We start from the raw sequence: 26,432 nt of genomic DNA on the forward strand, positions 1-26,432 counted from the left end.
AGGGAACTGGGATTGTTTAGTCTGCAGAAGAGAAGAATGAGGGGGGATTTGATAGCTGCTTTCAACTACCTGAGAGGTGGTTCCAGAGAGGATGGTTCTAGACTATTCTCAGGTAGAAGAGGACAGGACAAGGAGTAATGGTCTCAAGTTGCAGTGGCGGAGGTTTAGGTTGGATATTAGGAAAAACTTTTTCACTAGGAGGGTGGTGAAACACTGGAATGCGTTACCTAGGGAGGTGGTAGAATCTCCTTCCTTAGAAGTTTTTAAGGTCAGGCTTGACAAAGCCCTGGCTGGGATGATTTAATTGGGGATTGGTCCTGCTTTGAGGAGGGGGTTGGACTAGATGACCTCCTGAGGTCCCTTCCAACCCTGATATTCTATGATGATTCTATGTATCAGCAGAAGCAGCCGGGTGCTCTGCACTTTTAAAAATCAGTTAGCTTATTTAGGAGTCTAAATATAGCTTCTACTTTTAAAAATCTTATCCTAGGAACCTGAATGGAAAAGATGGGATAAAATCCAAATTTTTCCTGTTTTCATACATTAGCATTACATATTATCGTTTTTGAGGGAAAAAAAAACAACTAAAAAAACGGAGCTGCAAGATTTTACTTCCCTATTTCCTGATTTTGAAATAAACAAAAGAGATTGAGATCACTTTGGAGAGCTGGGGTTCAAATTCTGCCTTGCATTGCCATAAAAGACAAGGTTTGTTGATCTCAACCTAATCCCAATTTTTTCCACATTACAAACCACATTGTCAGCCTTGTCCTAGGGAAAATTTAAGAGTAAATCTGGAGACATTAAAGGCCAGGACTGAAGTTCATGACAATTGTCTGGGAGAAGCTTGCACACCATCTGCCTGTACTATACTTGACACAGCACTGTAGTTATTATTTCCTTACTTTCACAAACACTACACACACACATGCACACTCAAAGTAAAAAACTGAAATAACACAAAACTGTTACTGATTTTCAGCATTTTTGAAGGAAATATATTTTTGTGTCACAAAACAGTTATCTTTTCCTGTAACTTATTAAATATGAAATACAACCCTGCTTTATTATACTGCATTTGTTACTAAATAGGGGAGAGCATCTATAACAGTAACATGAATGAAAGGAGGTCTTCAGAGTCGCAGAAGTTCAGGTCGATGGCAGCAGCCAAACCATTAATGAAATTATACAGTGAGTTAAAAAGGTCATTACTAGTGTGGCATGAACCTATAATGTATAGGTTCACCTTCCAAATAAGCTGCTAATATAAATTCATACCGAGTGATCTCACTGGCAGATTGATCCTCTTGCTGGATTTCAGAAGTATCTCCATTATTAAGTGACTCACTAAGGCTGGCAAGGGACGTTACAACATTTGCCAGTGTTCCTAAAGCACCCTGACTTGTCTCAGCCTACAAAGAAAGAAACCATATTAATGGATCAAAATTATATATAGTTAGGTGAAATGCTGTATGTAATCTCTTGATAATTATTAAATCCTGTGTATCTCCTTCCTCTGTTCCCACATAGGTTTCACTTCCTCCTGAATATCCACAGTGAAGGACAGTGGCTGACATTTGGGTAAGGGTGATCATTAAATTAGCCAAAACTTTTCCTCCTGACTTCTGGTGTGTATTTTTGTGATGGATCAACTACAGGGTTATCAACCTAAATTCATGCATAATTATATCCGGGGGAAAAAAGTACATCCCACTGAATCAGATAAGCTGAAGATGGAAAAGATCTTCTAGATCATCCGTTCTCTCTCTCCTTAAATATAGGATTTGTTTCAGCGCACTGTGGTATTATCACCTCAGACTACATGTTACAGAAAGGCAACAACAACTTCAGGGCTGCCTGCAGCAGCCTCCCCCCACTCCATCTTCTTCCTCAGGGGACAATAATCAGTGAGTGAATCCCCACAGACAGAGCCAGTAGACCTGCCCTCCTTTCCACTTGTTGCACTGTGGTGGTCTCTCCAATTCCTAATGCCCTCTATCTCTTTGCAGTGGAACAGCAACTGTTCGGCTGAGGTAAGGACCTTTTGTGACTGTAAAGGGGTCAGAAGGATTTCTTTTTAAAAATATACCCAAAATAATTTAGTAAATAAAATGTAAGATTTGTAAAAAAATGAAAGGAATATTACCTTGGAGTCTGTAGCTAGCAGGACTGTACCATCATCCCGTATCAAAGGCTGCTGAATATTCACAAGCATTCCTGGATCAAGCAGACCTGTTGACCTGTTCAGAAATGTAAAGAATCTAAGAGGGAACCTATTTCAGTGCAGTATAATGAGGATTACTTTTATTGGGCTTTCCATTTTTGATGTTGAGAATTCATCCATCAGAATTTAGTCCTGCTGAAAACTATTTCCAAAAAATAGTTTGTATCCTGGAAGAAACTGCACTTTAACTAGAGGGCTGGTGATTTTGCCACAGCAAATGAATGCCTTTCTTTCTGTTGCTGAAGTGCTGGTGATTTCTCAACCTGATTTTCCTCTCATTAGCTTTTTGATTTGATTTCTTCTGTCATGCTGGCAGGTGTCATCTTCTTCATTACAACCAGTAAGCCATTATTAGCTATGTAAATTGCATGGCACTTCACAGAGGATCATGCCTCAAGTAAACGGCATTCCAAGTGAGACAGGGCAAAGAGAAGGATCACATCAGATGAAGAAGTGTGGTAGGAAAGAACAATGTTTACATAAAACCACATATCCCAATTTTACTTAAATCTTTGTCCTTCTCTTACCATGCCCCTTGTCTAATGTTCTTTCTCCACACCTAACTTAGGGCCTCATCTATGAAGTGCTTTGTAGTCAAATAGTATAATTATGATGTATTTGTTATTTATATAGCATGATAGGTTTGCATAGCACAATATAGACGAATAATGCATGACAGATTCAGGCCTCAGGGAGTTTATCATCTCAGGGCCTGGCACTGAGATGGTAAACTCTCTGAGGCAGGAACCTGTCATGCATTTTTCAACTGTGTTATGTCATACAAACGAATGGTTCTATATAAATAACAAATACATGATATTAATAATAATACTTACTGATTGCAATGTGGTTATTAGGGCTGTGAAGGAGAACACATCTTGCCTGTGCAACAGAAAAAAATATAAAAGAACAAAATGTCTTTGACTGCAGTATTTATCAGACACTTAGGGTATGTCTACACTATGAAATTAGGTTGAATTTATAGAAGTTGATTTTTTAGAAAGCGATTTTATAGTCGATTGTGTGTGTTCCCACACTAATGCACTAAGCGCATTAAGTCAGCGGAGTGCACCCACAGTACCGAGACTAGCGTCAACTTTCGGAGCGTTGCACTGTGGGTAGCTATCCCACAGTTCCCGCAGTCTCCGCTGCCCACTGGAATACTGGGCTAAGCTCCCAATGCTTGATGGGGCAAAAACATTGTCGTGGGTGGTTTTGGGCACATGTCGTCAGTCGGCCCTCCCTCCGTGAAAGCAACGGCAGACAATTGTTTCGAGCCTTTTTTCCATGCGGGTGCCATACTGTTTTCAGCAGATGGTGCAGTAGGACTGCTAACTGTCGTCGTCATCCACCGCTTCCGCTGCCACTCTGCTCTCCTGATGCTATGAATCCACCTCGCAGGTCCTCTATATGACTGTCATCATCCACCGCTTCCACTGGCACTCTGCTCTCCTGGTGGTCTCGCAGGGTCGCTTCTGCTGCAACTCTGCTCGGCTGCTCTTGTCTTGCCATACCACGGCAAGTGTGCAGCCCACTCAGCTGTTGTGTCCTGGCAGCAGACGGTGCAGTAAGTCTGCAAAACTGGTCATCCAACCACCGCTTCCCCTGCAACTCTGCTCTCTTGCAGACACCATACCACAGCAAGCATGGAGCCCGCTCAGATTATGGCAGCAGTTATGAGCATTGTAAACACCTTGCGCATTATCATGCAGTATATGCAGAACCAGAACCTGCAAAAGCAGGCGAGGAGGCGATGGCAGCGTGGTGACGAGAGTGATGAGGACATGAACACAGATGTCTTTCTCTCAAAGCACGGGTCCTGGCAATTTGGCCATCCTGGTGGCAATGGGGTAGGCTCATGCCATGGAATGCCGATTCTGGGCCCAGGAAACAAGCACAGACTGGTGGGACCGCATAGTGTTGCAGGTCTGGAATGATTTCCAGTGGCTGTGAGGCAAGGACAAGGCCACACTGCACTTCAAAACTTATTGAATGCCAGCCTTCTGTTGCTTGGGCAGTCCTCTGGAATGGAGTGGTTGGGTGCCCGGAGGACCCCCACCCAGTGTTCTTGGGCATCTGGGTGAGGAGGCTATGGAACTTGGGGAGGAGGGCGGCTGCTTACACAGGGGCTGCAGTGGCAGTCTGTGCCTTTCTTGCACCTCAACCATAAGCCGGAGCATATCAGTTTGAGCCTCCAGCAGCCTCAGCATTGCATACGGCCTCCTCTCATCATGCTGCTGCCACCTTTCCTCTTGATCCCGCCACCTGTCCTCTTGCGCGTCCCTCCTGTCCTTGCATTCATTTTGTGCTTTCCTGGACTTTGCCATCGTCTGCCTCCACGCACTCTGCTAGGCTCTTTCAGTTTGGGTGGACTGCATGAGCTCAGAGAACATTTCATCGCAAATGTGTTTTTTTCGCCTTCTTATCTGCACTAGCCTCTGGGACAGAGATGCTAGTGGCAGCTTGAAACATTTGTAGCTGCGGGAGGGAAAAAAGGGAGAGTAAAACTGAAAAAGACATATCGGCCATTTAAAAGGAGAGGCTGATGTTTTCGGGTTAACGTGCAGCACAAACACAACTAACACCACACCCCCCCGGACACCCAATTCTCTCTGGGATGATTGCTTCACCCCTCCCCCAACTGCATGGCGAACAGCGGGGATGATTTCTTTTCAGCCACAGGCAAACAGCCCAGCAGGAACAGCCACCTCTGAATGTCACCTTAATAAAATTCCCCTATTTCAACCAGGTGACCATGAATGATATCACTCTCCTGAGGATAACACAGAGAGATAAAGAATGGATGGCGCTTGAATGCCAGCTAACACTGGGACCACACGCTGCCATGCTTTCTTATGCAATGATTCCAGACTATGTGCTACTGGCCTGGGGTGGTAAAGTGTCCTACTATGGAGGATGCAACAAGGCTGCCCTCCCCAGAAACCTTCTGCAAAGGCTTTGGGAGTACCTCCAGGAGAGCTTCATTGAGATGTCCCTGGAGGATTTCCGCTCCATCCCCAGACACGTTAACAGACTTTTCCAGTAGCTGTACTGGCTGTGAATGCATCCTAAGTCTTCAGGGCAAATTAATAATTAAACACGCTTGCTTTTAAATTGTGTATTATATTTACAAATGTACACTCACCCGAGGTGTCTTCTCCACCTTCAAGATCCAGGAGCCCGCCTTGGGAGGGTTGGGAACGTATTGGTTCCAGGGTGATAAACAGTTCCTGGCTGTCGGGAAAAAGGTTTCTCCGCTTGCCTGGCGTGCACTATCTTCAACCTCCCCCTCCTCCTCATCTTCCTCGTCCCCAAAATCCTCATCCCTGTTGCGTGAGACTCCCTTGCAGGAGTCCACGTACAGATGTGGGGTGGTTGTAGGGGCACCCCCTAGAATTGCATGCAGCTCATCATAGAAGTGGCATGTGTGGGGCTCTGACCCTGAGTGGGCGTTTGCCTCTTGGGTTTTTTGGTAGGCTTGCCTGAGCTCCTTAAGTTTCAAATGGCACTGCTGTGGGTCCCTGTGATAGCCTCTGTCCTTCATGCCATTGGAGATTTTTTCAAATATTTTGGCATTTTGTCTTTTGGAACGGAGTTCTGTTAGCACGGATTCATCTCCTCATACAGCGATCAGATCCAGTACCTCCCGTTCAGTCCATGCCGGAGCTCTTTTGCAATTCTGGGACTCCATGGTCACCTCTGCTGATGAGATCTGCACGGTCACCTGTGCTGATCAGCTTCCCACGCTGGCCAAACAGGAAATGAAATTCAAAAGTTCGCGGGGCTTTTCCTGTCTACCTGGCCAGTGCATCCGAGTTGAGAGTGCTGTCCAGAGCGGTCACAATGGAGCACTCTGGGATAGCTCCCGGAGGCCAATACCGTCGAATTGCGTCCACAGTAACCCAAATTTGACCCGGCGATGTCGATTTCAGCGCTAATCCCCTCGTCGGGGAGGAGTACAGAAATCGATTTTAAGAGCCCATTAAGTCGACAAAAATGGCTTTGTTATGTGGACGGGTGAAGGGTTAAATCAATCTAACGCTGCTAAATTCAACCTAAACTCATAGTGTAGACCAGGGCTTAGTTTCACACATAACACAAATGCAAATATTTAGCAGCAAATTTTCGAAGGAGCCTCCAGTCCAGCCTTGCAAACTGCTATGGCATTTTTATTTGAAGTCATTGCATATGTGAATCAGATAGTCAGATTCCTAAATGACTAAATTCTTATTGCAAATACTATCTGCTCATATTCACTGTGCTCTTGAACACAAAACTTGTACCAGAAAAAATTGTGCATACAATTGTGTCTACTTTTGAAAATGTGGCCTTTAAGCTAGACTGCTATTTTCTATCTATGCTAGGATATTATACAGTATTCATTACTGTTGTATCCAAATGTATTTCCATGCCCATTTGTTTGGAAACATCTGAACCCTCAAAGAATAACCACCATCATGTAAGAAGGAAACTTTCATTCTAGAATTGAAAAAGAGGCCATACTTTTGGGGCCTGATCCTACATCCCCCTGGAGTCCATTGTTTATAAAACTGACTCCACAAGAGCTCTAGCCTGAAGGCATTTTAAACAGACCCATTTTACACCTAAAAACTTACCGGGCCCCATCTTTATCTGCTACAAATGTTGGAGTTGCTATGAGAGGGCTTCGTAGGTCTTTCCTGATATAGATTTTTTCAGTTGAAGCTGCACAGTTGGTTGGTTTCTCCCGTTGCACATCAAAAGGCTTTCTTTCACTCTGAACGGCTGCATCAGAATAGAAAAATACAGATTTGAAAGGAAATAATTCATCCAAAAACTAAAATAAAGGAAAATCTTAAAGCAGGATTTCAGTTTGCATGAAATGTGTTGGCTCATTTCAGTTCAATGCAATATTGGAAATTCAGTATGATAACTGAAGAGACATAGGCCCCAGTGTTGCAATGCACTTAATCACATGTTTATTAAATAAGAAATCAATGGGACTAATCATATTCTTGAGTGTTTTGCGGGACTGGGGTTAGAGCTTGTTACTGCATTGCATTTAACCAAGTTAAGCATTCGGGACGACACATTTTCACACTATGATTTTGAGGAAAGGAATATGTAGCTGTTAGGACCAATGATATTTCTTGAACATTTTATTTAAAAAATCAATGCTAAAATTCATACCAGGGCAGGCAGGCTGAGAGAAAATGTTTGCACTGCTATATGGCAGAAGAGCATTTAATGCCTAGGCACAGTGGATCCGTAAATGATTTAAAGGTAATGCACACATTCTGGCCAGTTAAGAAGGTCTAGTGGGCTCCTAAAAAAATCTCTCCAGGATTAAAAATACCTCCAGTTTTAAAGTGTAGGAAAAAACACTTATTGTTCAAGGTTCTAAAAGGGATATGGATGAATCTCAAGCAAAAGAATCAGAAAACAATGTTGTGATTTTAAAGAAAATTAAATGTATCCCCTGTAACATTGGGTCATCATAGTTGAGTGGACTAAGCATGGGACTGGCAGCCAGGAGCTCCTGCCACTAATTTGCAGCGTGGCTTTGGGCAAGTCATTTAACTACATAGTGCTCCCTTGAAAAATTTTCTCAAAAATTGGGATATTAAAACTGATATTCTTCACAAGGGTGTTGTGAGAATTAGTTAATGTTTGTACAACACTATATATACATATAGTGCACTACATAAAATATAAAGCACTATATAAATACAGAGCATTACTCTACAATTATTGTACCATTCATACAGCAATCAACTATAAAGTAGTTCTTCTTCATGGCCTCATGAAACTAACTTTCTTCCAATCAAAATATAAAACCCATTGCTTTGACCTAGCCTTCCCACCTTAACAAAAATAAAATTTAGAAATAAAAAAAAAATTCCCCACTGACTGGGGATGGAGAGAAAATTATCCTAATGTTTGTTAGAAATCATAAGGCCCAGAAACTAGGTTATGAACATGATATAAATACCTTGGATAGAAAGGATTTGCTGTATTGTTTATTAACATTGGATTAAGTAAAATGATTGCCAGTGCAAATAATTTACACTTATTAACCAGAAGTCTGATCCAGTGTCCACTGAAATCATTGGGCGTCTTTTCCACTGGTTGCAGTGGACCCTGGATCAACCTCTAGAAATGCAGCAGCTTCTGCAGTTTGCCACTAAAAGTGGCATTAGGACATTTTAAACTGCCAGCTCAAAAGAGCCCTACAGCTGGCATAGCTGGCCATGTGAGGCCCATCCCAAAGTAGAAGGATCCTGTTATGGTGTATAGCTAGCCTAATAGCTTCTCTGCCACCTGTGTCTGGCACAGAGGCCATTGCCAGTGATAAGGCAGTGGCTGGTGCTTCCCTGTGCCCCAGAGATCCCAGAAGGTGTAACAGCCCCTTAGGATCATGGGCAGGCAGAGAAATTCAGAGCAGTTTTCAGACTGTTCTAATTTACACGAAGGGGGGACTGGCACACAGCTAGCCCAGGACCAAGAGAACACAAAGATGTCTTAAAGATATCTTTGCACTTCCCTCTTAAGCTGCATTGACTCCAGGTACTTTAGACTTAAATAATATTCACAATAAAATAATCCCAGACTTGTAAGGAAGGTATTGGAATAATATTTGCAATGAATATAAAACTTAGCTTTATGTCTCTTCTTTTAATAAAACAAATTTGGGGTAAGTACATTGTTATGCAATAGTATGCCACAAAGGTAGAGAACATTGCACCTCATCTCACAGAACATAACATGCCTTATTTAATGGGAAATCTGTGTTGGATCATATTAAAGAAGTTCTGTATTAAAATCACAAATGAGTTTGATTCCCCATAGTTTAAATTCCAGGGTATTACTAACTAAGAGGTCTCTTGGTTTTTGGTACTGTTTCTCTCCCTCTGTGTGTGAAACTTGCAAGCTGCTAATTGTGTTAGTACATTCTAAGACAGAGTCTGTTCTCAAAGCAATTCACAGAGAGAGAGACTCAAAGCAATACTCTAACAACAGAAAGAGCACCCAGAGACTCCCCACCCTTTGTTGTATTAACGATTGTGATTAAAATAAAGATAGAGGATGTATGTGGATGGATGCTTGGTGTGGATAATAACTGAATGATCAGTGAGGTGCCAGCCTAAGAATCCAGTGTCCATCGGCTGAAGAAGGCGTCAAGTGGAAAAAACCAGAGGACCCCCGGAGGGCAGACTGGAATCCACCCAACAGCCTCAAGAATGGGAGAACCAAAGAACAAGATAACATCTAGCAGCAGGGAGCCGTCAGGAATGTGCTATCTGCTGATTGATTCAGCAACAGCATGATGAAGCAATTCCCATAGACTGGCATAGGAAGAAATTCCTATAAAAATAGACTCTAAAAAGTGAGAACTTTGGGGTCTGATTCTGCAAACCAACTTCCAGGAGCATCAGATGAGCATCTGACAAGGCCCTGCTCCCTCCTCATGTCCAGGCCACCTGGCCAGTGGCTTGGCATGAGTAACTCTAAGGCTGGTAACTATGATAACAACCTTGCAGAACCTGTGTGTGTGTGTTTGTATGAATGAATGTGTGAATAAATATGAGATTGAATGGAATGTTATAGCTATAACTAACTGCTTACTATGATTCTTTCTGTATTCACAATAAATGTGGTATTTTGCCTTTTCCCCTTTAATAAGATCCTGCTGGTTTTTATTTTATTGGTATAACATTTGTACCAAGTGGGATTTATGGTACATTATTCTATAACAGGAGAAATAAATCCCAAATCTGACAGCAAAAAAAAAAAAAAAAAAAAATCTACCCATACACAAGAAGTTATTCCAAAATGAGGCCACAGAGTTTCAGAAGGGACTACTAGATCATCTAGTCTGACCTTCTGTGTATCACACGCCACCAACACCACCCAACATCCACTCACTAAACCCAACAACCAAAACTAGACCAAAGCATTACAACCCACAGGAAACCACACAAACACATGCCACAGGCAGAAAAGAGGAGTGACATTCTCCATTACAAACAATGTACTTGTAAAATGCACTAAAAGTGAGGCGCTATCTACCCCTTCTTAGGGGATGTGATATAATATCACACATAAGAGATTGATTTCAAAGTTATTCATCACTGTAGCTTGAACTTCCTCTACAAAAGTGAACTAAATAAAAGGTTTAGAGAAGAAAATGTGAGGCAGATATTTGGGATGACAAAAATTCTGTAACAAAGATACTTCTTGATTTGTATTCAGGAAAGTATTGTGGATGTCTTAGAACTTGGTGTTTCACATGGACAGAGACAGAAAACTGAAAATATATTTAACAGTACCGGTCGTCTACATATTTATTACTTGGTAGACAGAGTATCTGTTTGGGTAATGAACACTCACATTCCATTTTCATGCCCATCTCTAAGCATTTCTTAAGCCTACAGAACTGGCAACGATTCCGATGGTGTTTATTGATGATACAGTCCTGGTTGCTACGACAACTGTAGGTCAAATTCTTCCTTACACTCCTCTTAAAAAAACCTTTGCATCCCTCGCAACTGACAGCACCATAGTGACGACCTAAAGGAAAAGGAAATGCATGTGCAGCTCGGTTACCACAAGGAAATTATTTATATTTTTAATACCAACATTTTATTTATAGCAGGCAGAGCCTATTGACAAATCACACCTTAGATTTGTTTTATATTCTTGGTTATTCCTCATATCTGCAGGCACTGATGGTGAAAGCACTATTCTAGTCTGATGTCACAGTTTTGTTTTGCATTTCTTTCAGGAGATCCTCCAGGATCAGCCCATTTCCCACCATCCTCGAAGAGTATGCATAATGGCAACACCCACTTCTGCCCAGGACTAATGGTTCCTCTTGGAATCCATCAGTGTAGCTACATAACTGCTAATGAAGTCACATGCATGGATACAAAATATATAAAGGATATTACATGCAAAAACGACATTAAAAGAACATTAAAGTTGCAAGTCAATCACTCAAAGCATAGGAAATTCCAGAATAAAGGTTATCCAGGGGACATTAATTCAGATCCCTTTGGGTATGCATTGTGATACTGCCTTTAATTACATGATCACATACTACTTTTTTCACAGGACTCCACCTCATTTAGTGCGTTAAATGGATGGAAAGTGTTCACTGACCAGTTGAGCAAACTCCTTGCACTATACTCTCAGCCCAAGGTAGCCCAGGAAATGAAAGAGCATTGGACCCCAAACTTACTCTCAGGGACAGGAGTGGGATGTGTGTGGTCAGGCCTAATGGTTGGAGCCATGGAGGTAGCCAGGCCTGGAGTTAAGGATCAGGACTACAGGATACACTGGGAGCACAGTTAAGAGCAGAGCTGATGGTTAGTGACAGGGATCAAAAGCTGAATGCTAGAGCCAATGGGTGAACTAGAGATGTGGTCAGGAAGCCAGGGGTGCCAACGATGGAGAAGGGCAGGGGCTGAAGCAGTCACAAGAGCAGGCTGGATAGGAAGCAGGAACATGCGCAGCTGTGTACATGGAACACGTCGAGGACCCAGTGAGCTCTGTTGCTGTGCTAAATAATAGGTAGGTCCTCCCCTCCACCAATCAAGAAGTGCAATCAATCATGCAGCTTCCCCCCCCTCCCCGGCCCCACTAGGATCAACTGTGTCCAGTATGTTGCTAGGATACTGACCATGCTGCAGCTGGCTCCCTGGCACTTACACCCCTCACACTGTGTTGTTGCTAGCTGGTCAAAACTGAAAGATTTCTTGCCAATATTGGAGTTCAGACTAGTACTGGTTCAAGGAGGGTTTAACTAGTGTGATACCAAGCACAGCTTGCCATAATTATGATCAAGTATCATGTCCTTTAACTTATTTGTTCACAATTGTATTCAAACCACAAGTATACCAGCCATAGGTGGTGATAGCTAACACATTTCTGTACTGTAAATTCATCCTCTTTTGACCAAGTCTCAATTGCTATTCTCATTATACATAAACACATCGTCACTCCATCTTTACTAGTAACACGTCTGTTACAAGAGTATATTTGCTTACCTGATGCTTTATCTCCACAAACAACACAATATTCTACTACTTGTGGCCGCTGGACATCAGCTTTACCCAACAAACGTTCCACTGAAGCTGAGTCTGTCACAATCTAAAACAAAATGCCAGAACAGTTAAGGTGTTGCTTTGATATATCACATCAAATCAAGCTCTAAAGAGATTTCATATTCAGATCAACTGATTGGCTTAGCGTTGCTAACTCTTGCAGGTTAGTACTTGCAATAGAAGTTGGCACCTAACCTGCTTAGGCACTTTTGTAAATCCCATTAGGCACCTAAATACCTTTATAAATCTGCCCCTAAATTTAGTCTGGAAGCCTGGTTTAGGCAGAGGCCTGTTGCAGTTTGGAAAGACAGAGTCCAGTCTGGGAGTTTAGCTTAGGCAGAGGCCTGATCCAGAACTGAAAGATTTATTCCTGATTGGGGCTCATCTTAAGCAGAGACCTGCATTAGCCTTCAAAGATTCGGGGCTTGTCTACATAGAGAAGTTATTGCAGAATAAAGAAATTTAAGTGTAATAGCTATACTGGAATAACTTCCCCATATAGGTAATTTTATTTTGGAATAAGAGAACCTTTTTCCAGTGTAGCTTAATCAACTTCCAAAGTGGATTAATATTATAAAATAATATCTGAGTTTTTTTCTGCTCCTCCCCTTTCACTGCATTTGAGCCTCTGACACCATTCACATAGGTAGATCACTGTGTGACAGTGCACTTCACCACAGGAGCAAATATTATCATTTGGATAGCTAACTGGTCACTTGGAGTTGTAAATCAGATAGCTAAACATCTAACTGCTAATACTCATACCTGCAATAAAGTGTAAGTACAAAAAAAAGAAGGTACAAATGTTGTGGACACAAATTTTGCTCACAAAAGGGAATATGGCCTTCTGAAAATATAGGCCTGTCCAGTTTTGTTTTAAAGTTATTACTCCTCTTTTTAGACACCATAAACAAAGTATATCCACTAGTTTTGTAGTTCCTATGAAAATAGAGGGCCAGATCCTCAGTTGGCATAAATCAGCATTGCTTTATTGACTTCAACGGAGCTATGCTGGTTTACAGCAGCTGAAGACTTAGCCCACAATGTTTTGTGCACCTCACATTAGCTCTATTTCATTCCCACTCCTTTTACAGCAGTGGTGGGCAACCTGCGGCCTGCATGCAGCCCGTCAGGGTAATCCGCTGGCAGGAGGTAAGACAGTTTGTTTACATTGACTGTCTGCACCTATTGGAAAACCTGGGAGGTGGGCAGGTGCAAGCCCACCACTGTTTTAGAACTTTGGGGATATCATTCAATGATGCGAACATACAAACAAGAATGCTTGGCAAGACAAAGTGCTATATTAAAGGAAGTTAAATAATGCAATAATATAAAATTCTGTTCAGTTCAAAATACAGGATGAAAATAGAAAAGGAGTACTTGTGGCACCTTAGAGACTAACCAATTTATTTGAGCATAAGCTTGGTTAGTCTCTAAGGTGCCACAAGTACTCCTTTTCTTTTTGCGAATACAGACTAACACGGCTGTTACTCTGAAACCTGTCAGGATGAAAACAGTCCATCCTTAACCCTTTGCAAACCAATAAATCAGAGGCAGGATTAAATCCTAAAAGAGAAGAAAAGGGAAGAGAGGGGAAAGGAAGAGAGAGTGGACGGAGGGAAGTGGGGGAGTATAATCCAATAAACTCATACTTTTTTCATGGTATCAGCAAGGAAGTTAATCCTGACAAAATTAATCTCACTGACAAAGTTTTTAAAAAACTTTTAAAAAACAGCTTTAAATTAATTATGTTTATTAACTTAAAAAATTAAACTTCCAACCATATACAGTATTAAGCTTATACTAGCACTGTGCTCGGTTTTATTGGCTTTTATTAACTGGGGCATAGAATCAGTGTATTATAATATGTTACAGACCATTGTAGTACTGGAAAGAAACAAGGTCTCATCTTTAAATATTCACTTACAGTTCATGTTAACTCCTAGGAGTTGTTGTTTATTTTGGTACATTTCCACTGTCTTTGTGCTGAATATAACTTGATTATTTTTGTTTCTTTTATGGGTCTGTCTGTATTTTAATGCCCGAATCATCCCATTAAACACAGACATTAAATAAAAATATGATTCAAAACAGAAGGTTTTCTGCTTTGAGGCATTTAAATAAGAAATGTAATTTACAATAAACTGTTATTTTAAAAATCTCTTAAAAACAATTGTTGTTATTTAGATGTTTATGCACAGATGGAAATTTTCTCTCCTACAAATCATTCTTTTAATTTTACTGTCAAATAAAATGATAGTTCTATCATATTGACAGCAACAGGGAGTAGATATCTATTTTAAAGAGGTGGATGTGGATGTGGGGAAAACAGCTTCTACTTTAGTAGAAAAAGTTTGATCTATGTTTATTAATGTGTATTATTTGTATTATGATAGATCCCAGACATCTGAATCATGACCAGGACCCCATTCAAACATATTGTAAAGACAGCCCCTGCCCCAAAGAGCTTACATTCCAAGGCCTTGAGCCCTGCAAAGATTAAAATAACTTTGCCCATTGCCTTCAGCGGAACTACTCACAGGCATCAAATTATGCATCTGCTTAAATCTTTGCTGAATTAGGACCTTAATAAGGAGAACATGCAACAATGGGTGTTGGAACACAGTAGAAAGAGTGAGGGGAGAAGAGGGAGACAGATAATAGTAAAAGGACACAAGGTTGCATAGATGAAGTGTTATAATTTGCAGTTTTATGAACCTATAACAGCCCTCTCTTGCAGTTTACTGTGGCATTTTAGGAAGTAAATTGGAAAGTTAGCCATGGAACTGAACAAAATGATTATATAACATTTTCAAAAACCTGTACACAGGAAGTTTAGCTTTTAGAAAACTATCAAAACTTCTAGGGGTTTAGGGCTATTATACAATTAAATCTATTTAAATCAATAATTGAAGCAGTATAGCCTGTTTTAATTATTGTATTTACCTGAATTCTGCCTGGTACAATGTTGTCAGTGGTAGTAAAGATAAGTTGCTTGGCATTAGAGGTTTCAGGTGCTGCCAATATCACCTTTCCTGTTCCAGTTCCATCTGGACTGGCCAAGATAAACTGTTGCTTCGGAGACACTGATGAGTCCACTGCTGTCACTATCTGGATTTTCTGTCCTGTTTGCTGATCTGTCACAATCTGCAAGAAATGTTGAAGGATTTTATAAGGCATAATATAAGATTTAACATTCTAAAATCTTTGGTTCTATCTCAGAATTATATCTTATTACCTGATAATGGCTCTTCACTGCCTTGCAACTTACATAGTCATTTATACTTGTGCAAAATAGGTGTAAATGATGACACAAAGTGCAAGGCAGTGGAATCAGACCTTTATGTATATATAGTGCTTCTGCAGAGAAGGGTGCTTGTGGAATGGGAAGCATTGGTGATATGAAAGGTGAGGAAGTAGCTGGACTATAGTAAATCACACTAAACAGGTCAAGAAAGAATCTCTCTAATGTGTAAACAGTGAGGTGGCAAAATTTGCAGATGATACAAAATTACTAAAGATAGTTAAGACCCAGGCAGACTGCGAAGAGCTACAAAATGATTTCTCAAAAGTGGGTGACTGGGCAACCAAATGGCAGATGAAATTTAATGTTGATAAATGCAAAGTAATGCACACTGGAAAACATAATCCCAACTATACATATAAAATGATGGGGTCTAAATGAGCTGTTACCACTCAAGAAAGAGATCTTGGAGTCATTGTGGATAGTTCTCTGAAAACATCCACTCAATGTGCAGCAGCAGTCAAAAAAGGAAAAGGAATGCTGGGAATAATTAAGAAAGGGATAGATAATAGGACAGAAAATATCACGTTGTCTCTATATAAATCCATGGTACGCCACATCTTGAATACTGTGTGCAGATGTGGTTACCCCATTTCAAAAAAAGATATATTGGAATTGGAAAAGTTTCAGAAAAAGGCAACAAAAACGATTAGGGGTATGGAACGGCTTCCATCTGAGGAGAGATTAATAAGACTGGGACTTTTCAGCTTGGAAAAGAGATGGCTAAGGGGAGATACGAGTGAGGTCTATAAAATCATGACTGTTGTAGAGAAAGTAGATAAGGAAGTGTTGTTTACTCCTTTTAATAATACAAGAACTAGGGTTCACCAAATGAAATTAATAGGCAGCAGGTTTAAAACAAATAAAAGGAAGTATTTCTTCACACAACGCACAGTCAACCTGTGGAACTTCTTGCCAGAGGATGTTGTTCAGGCCAAGACCATAACAGGGTTCAAAAAAGAACTAGATAAATTCATGGAGGATAGGTCCATCGATGGCTTTTAGCCAGGATGGGCAGGAATGGTGTCCCTAGCCTCTGTTTGCCAGAAGCTGGGAATGAGCAACAGGGGATGGATCACTTGATGATTACCTGTTCTGTTCATTCTCTCTGGGGCACCTGGCAGTGGCCACTGTTGGGAGACAGGATACTGGGCTAGATGGACCTTTGGTCTGACCCAGTAGGGCCACTCTTATGTTCTTATGTGATCCAAATAGTATAAAATGAATACCAATGAAGTATAATGACCAAGGTTCTTATGTTCACCTAAGTGAAAAATATGTAACATATTGTACATGGCTATGTATGACCAAGCACATATCCAGTACACATACACAGAAAATCTAATCTGATACAATCACAAAGTTTCCTCACTTAAAGAATTAAAAGTGAAAGTAAAAATACTTTGGAAAACTCTATGAGGTCAAACTCATTCATTCTGAAAAAGAGAAACATATTAGTAAACTGTGAAACTAGCCTCTTCTGGTCAATACTAGAGGCAGAGATGCAAGGTGGGTCAGGTAATATCTTTTTATTGAACCAACTTTTGCTGGTGAGACAGACAAGTTTCTGAGCAAACACAACTCTTCTTTGGGTCTGGGAAAGTACTCTTGAGTGTCACAGCTAAATGCAAGGTGGAACAGATTGTTTAGCATAAGTAGTTAGCACATTTTCTAAGGGACCATTAGAGGTTGAGTGGCCCATTAACGCCTCTGAGTCATAGGACAAAAAGAGGAGGTTAGTGAGCTACAGATTGTTGTAATAAGCCATAAATCCAGTGTCTCTGTTCAGTCCATCATTTTTAGTGTCTAGCAGAATTATCAACTTAAGCTCCCAGGCTTGTCTTTTGGTGTTGTGCACACAATACTAGAGACAGAAAATTAAAAGCATTCCACCTCATGACTATAGTTGAGATTTCTTCTGTTTTGGTTAAAAATAAATACACAATTTCAAAACATTTTTTGTGTGTGTAGTTAATTTACAGTTAAGGTTTATATGCTAATCTGATCACTTGTGTGAATAAAGTTTCGTAGCATAGAACACATAATCCTTAACAAATAAACATATTATCATCACTATTTAAAAAAAATCTAAGCATATGGAACAGCCAATTATGATAATTAAGGAGCTTACTAGGCAAAAGATCTCTGGGCTATCTTGCTGCTCCACAGAGCTCTTACTGGCCATCACAGTGTTTTATATTGAAAATCTTAGCTGGTAGCATGAAGTCACAGTGAAATCTTGTCTGTGGGATCAAGACTGATACCTCTATGATGCTGCCTGTAAATTTTTTACAGAGATGGGAATTGTTCTTTTCCCTTTCCAGTATTCTCCCTCAGCATGGACTGTTAGTTCCTTTACAAGCAGTAGAGATATGAGGAACAAGATTAATTGTTCTGCCCAAGTGGGCCAAAACTAAAGTTATGCTGGGAAGATCTGCTCTATGAACTTCAGAATGTCCTAGTATTCTTCAGTCATACAAGTTGAGGAAATATAAATCCTTTGATGGGGTGGTGAGATATTTGCTGATATTGTAGATCCAGTAGATAAAAAAGTCTTTTTGCTATTGTTACTTAACCAGAAATATGTCTGCAAAGGAGAATCCTCCCATAGTGATAGACTCTAGAGAGTAAGACAGTGAAGAGGCATAAATTGTCTGATTTTTCTTTTCCTAGATTTAGAGGGAATATATAGGCAAAAACTGCAGGTAATATATATACACTAGAGGACAACTCTCAATGCCTATCTACAACTGACAATCATAGAATCACAGATTCATAGAAATGTAGGCTGGAAGGGACTTTAAGAAGCCATCAAGTACTACTCTCTGCACTGGGGCAGGACCAAAAGTAAACCTAGACCATCCCTGACCTAGGCTAGGTGTTTGTTCAACCTGTTCTGAAAAACTCCCAAAGATGGGGATTCCACAACGTCTCTTGGAAGCCTATTTCAAACCTTAACTACCCTTATATTTGGAAAGTTTTTCCTAATATCTAACCTACATATCCTTTGCTGCTGATAAAACCCATTATTTCTTGTCTTCCATCAGTGGACATGGAGAGCAATTGAGCACAGTGCTCTTTATAACAGCCTTTAACATATTTGAAGTCTGTTATCAGGTGCCCCCTTAGTCTTCTTTTCTCAAGACTAAATAATTGCCAGTTTTTTTAATGTTTCCGAACCGGTCAGGTTTTGTAAACTTTTTATCAGTTTTGTCGCTCTACCTAGACTGTCCCCAGTTTCTCCACATCTTTCCTAAAATGTGGTACCTAGAATTGGACATGTTACTCCAGCTAAGGCCTCACCAGTGCTGAGTAGAACAGGACAATTACCTCCCATGTCTTACACGCAACATTCCTGTTAATACTTCCCAGAACATTAGCCCTTTTCTCAAGTGCATCACATTGTTTACTTATATTTAATTTGTGATCCACTATAACCTCCAGATCCTTTTCAGCAGTATTATCACATACCTAGTTGTTCCCCATTTTGTATTTGTGCATTTGACTTTTCCTTCCTCAGTGAAGTAATCTGCACTTGATCTTTATTGAATTTCATCTTGTTGAATGCATACCAATTCTCCAATTTGTACAGGTCATTTTGAATTCTAAACACTGAAAGGACCTCCGTGATATCTGGTACATTAAAAACAAGAGCTAACTATATTTTTCAAACAAAGAAATAAAATTGGACAATAACTGGATGATATTTGCTTTCATAATAAGGGCCCATTGACTGAGTTATTTAAATTAAAGATTTTACCTGAATGCGCTGTGGTGAAGCTACAGAAGAGTCTGTAGAAATAATTTGGATGCGTTGAGAGGGGCTGGTCATCACTGGAGATTCAGATAATGAAGTCTGAACAGTCTGTACCTGTAAATAACAAGATAGAAATTTCACTTCATGTACTATTATAACATAGTGGATATTTTTTATCTTAAACATTATACAACTCCATTGTGGATTCTAGACTTATCAGAAAAAGTTTCAGTAGCTAAAACACACTAGTATCTGCTTTCACTGAATTGTCAGAGTATGTTTTTGTTGACAAGAATGAATCTATTATGCTCCAGAATAATCACTACATAATTAGACTTGGCAGAATTCAATTTTTATTTTTTATTTTGATGGATAATATCAATGTTTATTTTTAAGTATTATTCTATTTTTATCTACTTTAATTTTCACAGTTGTGCAAAATTATGGATATTAAGCATTTTTTCAATTTTTATCTATTAAAATTTTCACAGTTGCAGGAAATTATGGGCAGGTCAGACAATTATTTAAATGACAATAGATGTTGAGAGTCAAAAAGTTAAAGCTGCATAACCACTAAAACACAAATTGTCAACTTCATATGTCAACATATACAATGTAAAATACACTTAAATCAAACTATTAAGTTGTCAAGCAGCATTTTTCTTACTTTGTCTATCAGTAAGTTTCTATTAATATCAATTGAAATATTTTTTCATCGGTTTGTATGTGTATGGTGTGAAATCAATGTTTACCGACAGTTACCAGTAAAAATCTAATCTTTCCAAGTCTAGGTATAATATTACTTGATCACGCTTCTCAGAAGAGGCATACAATCTAAACAGTGTGGTCACTATTACTGAAATGAAAAAAACATACCTTTTTTCAACTTCCAGTTATTTACTTGATAAATCTTTTTTTGCTTCTTTTTAAAATAAAGCTGTTCGACATATTAGTAATAATATTTTGTACTAATATATCACCTTTCATCTGAGGATCTTAAAATGTTTTATGAACAATGAAGTCCAAAATTTTCAGACCTGTTTGCCAAAAATTAGACACCTTAATCAATACTCAGGACCCTAACTAAAAGTGGCCTACTTTCCAGAGACCAGAGTGCCTGACTCTCCCATTAATTTCAAAGGGAATGGGTGAGTGCTCAGCATCTAATAAATTTACGGCTTTTGGTTAGGTGCCTGAATATGGATTTAGATGCTTAATTTTAAGCAACCAAGTCGGAAAGTATTGGCTATGATCCTACAACAATCCTTTGGAAACAGACAAGTAACATTACCTTTATTTTACAGATGGCGAAAGTTGGGCATACAGAGGTTAGTGACCTGCAGAGTGCAGAGTTTTGAGACCACAGCTCTATCCCCTAGACCATGCTTTTAAAGCCACCCTCTCCAATGTTGGAGATGGAAGAGAAAGACTTTTCTGTCTCAGATTCCATTCCTCCATCCTACCTTTTGTTATATAGCTCCAAAATATCCTTGGGAGCCAGGAGATGTCTTGACTCTTAGCCTGGACCTAAATAAAAAGGTATTTGGGGATAGAGGAGGAGGAGAACGTTCTGGGCAGTCCACATGCCTCCAATCTGCCCAAATTGGCATTTACCCCTTTTATTTCCCTGATTTTATGTAGTCAATCCGAAGTCTCTCATAATATCTAGTTAAACTATGTAGCCTGCCTGGAATAAGTGGCAGCCTAATTTTCGAAGCTGTTGTGAGAGCAATTTTCAACTGCAGTGAGTGTTATTTAGACATTTATTTAGAGTACAGTAGTGTTTGGATAAGCAACTCTATAAAAATGGCTTGGCAAAATTTGAATTTTATTGTTTGCTCAGTATGCAAGTGTAAAAAAGTTGGTTTTATACTAGCTATCAGTGCTGCAGACTTGGATCTACCTTCCCACATACCATCACCAGAAATTAATATTAGGAAACCAATTTCTCTCCTTAGTTACATGTTTAATTACTATTATCCTTAGTGAGGGTTTCACAGATGTAACTGAGGGTAAAAATTGATCCTCCAATTGGAATTCAGTTAACAATTCTGTTGGTGTGCGAAAACAAACAGATATCATCTCCCTCTACAACACCTGTCTGCATTGGCCCTGCTGCAGGACTAACAGGTGTAAAATGCAGCATAAATCTATTTTTGTCATGTTAGTAAGCATATCTGACTCTGGATACATGCAGGAAGCAGATAAATTTCATAACAAGTGCTATTTTTACAGTTAATTTTCAGAGCAGAAATTGATTTTAAATACAGTTGTTTGAGGTTGAAGGATGCCCCATGGATGCTTAGGAAATGCAGCTATCTCAAACCCTGGAAGATCCTGGATAAACTGGAATCAGACTCTAGGAATTTTGTGACCCTAGAAGGATATGTACGATTTGGATGTTGGTGGCAGAATGCCCCATAGAAGATTTTTTGAGGGTGAGGGCTTTAACTGAAGTAAGAGTGAATGAAAGATGTTGGCTTGACAATCTTGAAGACTTCTATTAATCCGCAGAACTGATACAGCACAAGCAATGCAAATCTGCACATGTACAACTCGGTCAATTGTGATTAAACCCCAACCCGGAGGAACCATCACAACCGGAAAGTTCAGTCTCCATGTCCTATTCAGTCTTCACCCTTGTTGATGCAAGTGGCAACAAGAGGAAACAATTAGTACTGATTTTGATTGTTGGTTATTTGAGGTAGACACCTTCCCACGAGGAAACAGACTAAGACCTCCAAATGGATTTCACAAAGGCCAGTTAAGAGACTATCTGATGGTAATAACTTTCAGTCACAATCAACTTACAAAAAAAAGGTGCCTATATGCCATTACTAATCCCCAGAGCCCTCCAACACTCTGTTTTTGTTAAGATTTCCTTCAGTTCTAGGCCCCACTAGGGCCTTTTAAAATCCAGCTTACTTAATCTTACTTGGCTCATTCATATCTAAATATGAACTGGGCCTAGTATACAATTCCTCACTATTTGGAAGATGCTGTAGAAACATTTTCAAGCCTATTTGTGTTTAAGCCCAAATAAAATTCACAGCCATTGTGTATATATTATATATATAATTCAGGACCTGGCCCTACAAACCTTCCACACAAAAGATGCCATCTGAAATCAATGGGAATTCTACACTTGGATGGCTTGCAAGATTGAATCCCCTGGCTTACAGTTAGTGTAAAATATTTCAGGTTAAAATACTTTAAGTAAAAAATTTCAAAAATCCCTTCAGCTAGTTCCAAATTATAGAAAATTTTTGTACAAACATTACATATACTTATTTGTGCTGAATTCACGAAAAATGGCTCTATTTTACTTTTAAATTTTGCAGGTCAATAATCCATGATGTGGACAAATGCATTTGCCTATTCTCAGAAAATTTAAAACAATGGTGATAATTTGATTAGAAAATCACATATCATGAATGTGCAACAATATTTTCCACAAAAAAATCTTAAAATATCTTTAACATATAGATTTTATATAGATGTGAGGCCACTGCTTTCATATGAAAGATTGTAACAGCTTCTCAGAAGAAGTTAATATAATTTTAATTAGTTAATAAATATTTACACAACAGACTTTAGAAGCTCCAGAGGTGTCATTACAATCTGTCAAATCAATAGTCTACAACATGTTTACTTTTTTCAGTCACATGCTTTATTGAGAGTAATTAATATTGTTATTGATTCATTTTTTTTATCTTGTTGTAGAAAAACTGACAATAGATTTTATACACATGGCATAATTTGAATAACTAATACTGTAGATTATTATTACAGGTGATACAAAATGACAATTATTTTAAAATATCCCTTTTAATCTACAAATTAAACAGTCAGTTAGGGAACTCAGGGAACTCAGATAGTAAGGTGATATGGACCATAGAAATAGACAAGATAGACAACCATAGTGCCTCATACTTAACTTAAATAATAAGGGTTACAGAAGATTCCAGTTTCTGCCATATCTATTTATTTGAAACCAATGAGGCACAAATTGGCCACAATTCTGCCCTTCTGATAGCTGTTCTTTCATTTTAATTAATTAAACGCTTGGGATTCTTAGTTAAGTCTATCCCGATATTAAATGACACCTGTCACAAACATTATCACATAGATTTTGAATTGTTGATTAACTCAGAATCATATGTAAGCCAGTCCCCTCTTCTAATAAAATTATATAAATTATGGGGTTTCTTAAACAGTCTTTAAACACACATTTATATTGTCCTGATGTAAGAGTCTGTAATCCTGTATTTACAGTGCATGACTGACCCTAACAGCTTCATATTAGCATTGCTGAGTGGAAATGTCTTTTCTGGAAATCCTCAAGAGAATAATTAAACACTATTTTTGTAGTTTTGGGACTTGTTCTTGGATTCACTATCTTCCTGAATGGTCTTACTTGGAGATAAAACCATTGATTTTCCAAACTGAAGTATATGAATCTATTCAATTTAAGTGATGACGACAATCCCAGAAGTACCTGTTGATCAACGTTTGCATTGCTGGAGAACAGTTAACGCTGCACCTAGTCATAAACTAAGTTTGTATAGGAAGTCCTAATCTTCTGTGACCTTTTGTGGTTAACATAAAGAATTAGCTTAGCTACTCTATGATTTAAACAAAAGAAAAGAACTTAAGGCACAAGTCAGACATTACTGTATAATATCTCAGAGACAAACCTGTTAAAATAAACACTACATTAATTGAATCAGGCAGTTTCACTCTTTCATGCTTTTAAGTCCTAGGTAATACTGTGTAGTGTGGAAGTCAAATCCAATAAACTAAATCATGAAAGAGCAAGACAATACCTCATATAATTATCTTTCATACATACATAGATTTCAATGGCACAAAATTGTAGGGAGGGGAATACAATTAGTAGGATCTCTAAATCACTGGCAGATATAGTATATCCTATAGCTGAAAACAAGATGTCTGACCAACAAAAATTTAACTGATAGTATCAGAAGGCTACTGGAAGATGTAATTTAACAGTAATTTCCTTATCCTGTGTGCCAAGTCATTAACTGAGATCCACACATTTTAAAAGATGTACATTTTAGCTGTTAGGATCTTTTAGATGTTTCATCCTCACCTGTGGAAGGCTAATCCTTTTTGAAGTATTTTCATTACCTTTTTAGACTACAAAAGCACCTGGAGTCTACTCTTGCCCTAATGTATGGGGATTTGCACAGGCATGCATGAAATAATGTCACTATGTAAACAGGAACTAGCGTATAACTCCTCTGTAAACTCTTTGGGGCAGGGGCAGCCTTTGTGTTCTGTATTGTATAGTGCCTAACAAACCATCTCACCTATTCACCATCATCACATAATTTCCCTGTGGGATTGTTTATATGAAAAAGCAACATTAGTAAGTATTTATGGGAATTATTTTTAACTATTTTAAAGAAAATTCAACAGATGGCAACAAGGAGAAAGCTAGTACAATATGATCAGCCAGGTGTCCACCAATAAGGGCTTTGTAGACCACTGGTGGACCACATTTTGAGAACCATTGCGTAAGTGATGTATTGATGTGTCATTTTCATTTTTCTTCAGAAACTGAAAAATATTTATTCACCTAAATTTATTAACCTGAAAAACAAAACACTTTCTTCCCAAAAACTTATGTTGAAAAAACATATGCTGTATCAATAAAGGATATATTGCATATTTTGTTTATTTAATTGCTGTCTGAATGCATATCTTATATTTTAGGATTCTCTTTATGTCCTTATTAATGTACAGCTTCTTTAGACTCATCTACATGATGCCATATGAAATAACAATCATTTTATATGCCTCACAACTGCTGAACATTTCAGGTGCATCTACAGAACACACTTGCTGTGCTACGGAATATACCAGATACCTCTTACTATTCCACTGATTTCAATGAAATGTTAATTGTTGACAGCAGAACAGCATGTGTATTAGAGAATCAGAAGCACAAAAGGTTAGTTTTTCTGAAATAATCAAATTATAGGATTGAGAAAAGATCCAGCAGCTTCCTGTATTAAAGCTTAGTTTCTCCCCTAACCATTGCCACACACATACAAAGGATTACAGTCTATAACACTAAAATGCTATATTACCACCCTAACCAATTAGCTACAACTACACAAGTTTTAAATATTTAATTGAAAAATAATACAACTCTAAAAATATATAACTTTTTTGAATGGATTTAAGTAATGTTACTATCCGATACTGTCCGGCTTCTCTTCATATGGCTATTACACAAGAATGTTTTTTCTACCATATTTGGCTGTAAGTAGAATTCAGCTTATATGAGAAAAATATTCTCAACAAAAAGGGTCTGTGAATATTTATTTGAGACAAATAACAGTTTTGCTTCACATTAAGTTTATTTTTAAGATTTGAGATCATAACTAGCATTCACTATTCAAATTTATAGTGCAAAAGACATCACACACTGTGGAACTTGTACCACATGTTTAAAGCAGCCACAATGGAAGCTGTATAAACTGTAAGCAAACATCTAATCCACCAATTTTAAGTAAGGTAGGTATAATCTATTATGCAAAGAATGAAAATGAGTTAAAAAAATCAATGACGTCTATTTTTTGTCATTTTTAAAGAAAAATTATCAACTAATTAGAAGTCTATCAGTAGATGATAAAATAAATAAAACAGGCCTTAAGTTGTAAGAAACTTCAACATACTAAATTTTAAACATGTTTAATCAATAAGTATTTAAAAATAATCACTAAATATTTTAATTAACATTTGCTCTGAAATTAATCCATTTGCTACATAAAAGGCCTTTAAAAATAGATTTCTTTAAGCAAAATTATTGAATATACATAGTTTAAAAGAAGATAGAAAAACTGCTTCAATAACCTTTGTACTGTTTGCTTCCTGGTGCTGCCTACCTATATTTTGTACAGACTCTAGTACTTACAGTGTCAAATCCTTTCTGCAGCTTTATTTACATTTTTCCTCAGCAAACCTCTCAGGCCAAAACAATCCAACAAGAATACAGAGGTCAGTTACAATCTATTCACAGACATTTGCATC

At 38.6% G+C, this 26,432-nt stretch overlaps 1 protein-coding gene across 4 annotated transcripts in view; it reads right to left on the reverse strand.

Moving 5' to 3' along the window:
• Positions 1–26,432, reverse strand: part of NR2C2 (nuclear receptor subfamily 2 group C member 2) — a 66,964-nt gene that overhangs the window by 23,753 nt on the left and 16,779 nt on the right. For all 4 annotated transcript variants that reach the window (XM_074957597.1, XM_074957595.1, XM_074957594.1 and 1 more), the window contains 7 exons: positions 19,374–19,484; positions 15,256–15,456; positions 12,253–12,355; positions 10,595–10,774; positions 6,841–6,988; positions 2,147–2,240; positions 1,279–1,412 (listed from right to left, as the gene is read on the reverse strand). In XM_074957597.1, the coding sequence (XP_074813698.1) occupies positions 1,279–1,412; positions 2,147–2,240; positions 6,841–6,988; positions 10,595–10,774; positions 12,253–12,355; positions 15,256–15,456; positions 19,374–19,484 (971 nt within the window). The remainder of the gene's footprint in view (positions 1–1,278; positions 1,413–2,146; positions 2,241–6,840; positions 6,989–10,594; positions 10,775–12,252; positions 12,356–15,255; positions 15,457–19,373; positions 19,485–26,432) is intronic.

This window comes from Natator depressus, chromosome 7, assembly GCF_965152275.1.
Source record: "Natator depressus isolate rNatDep1 chromosome 7, rNatDep2.hap1, whole genome shotgun sequence".
Classification (NCBI taxonomy): domain Eukaryota; kingdom Metazoa; phylum Chordata; order Testudines; family Cheloniidae; genus Natator; species Natator depressus.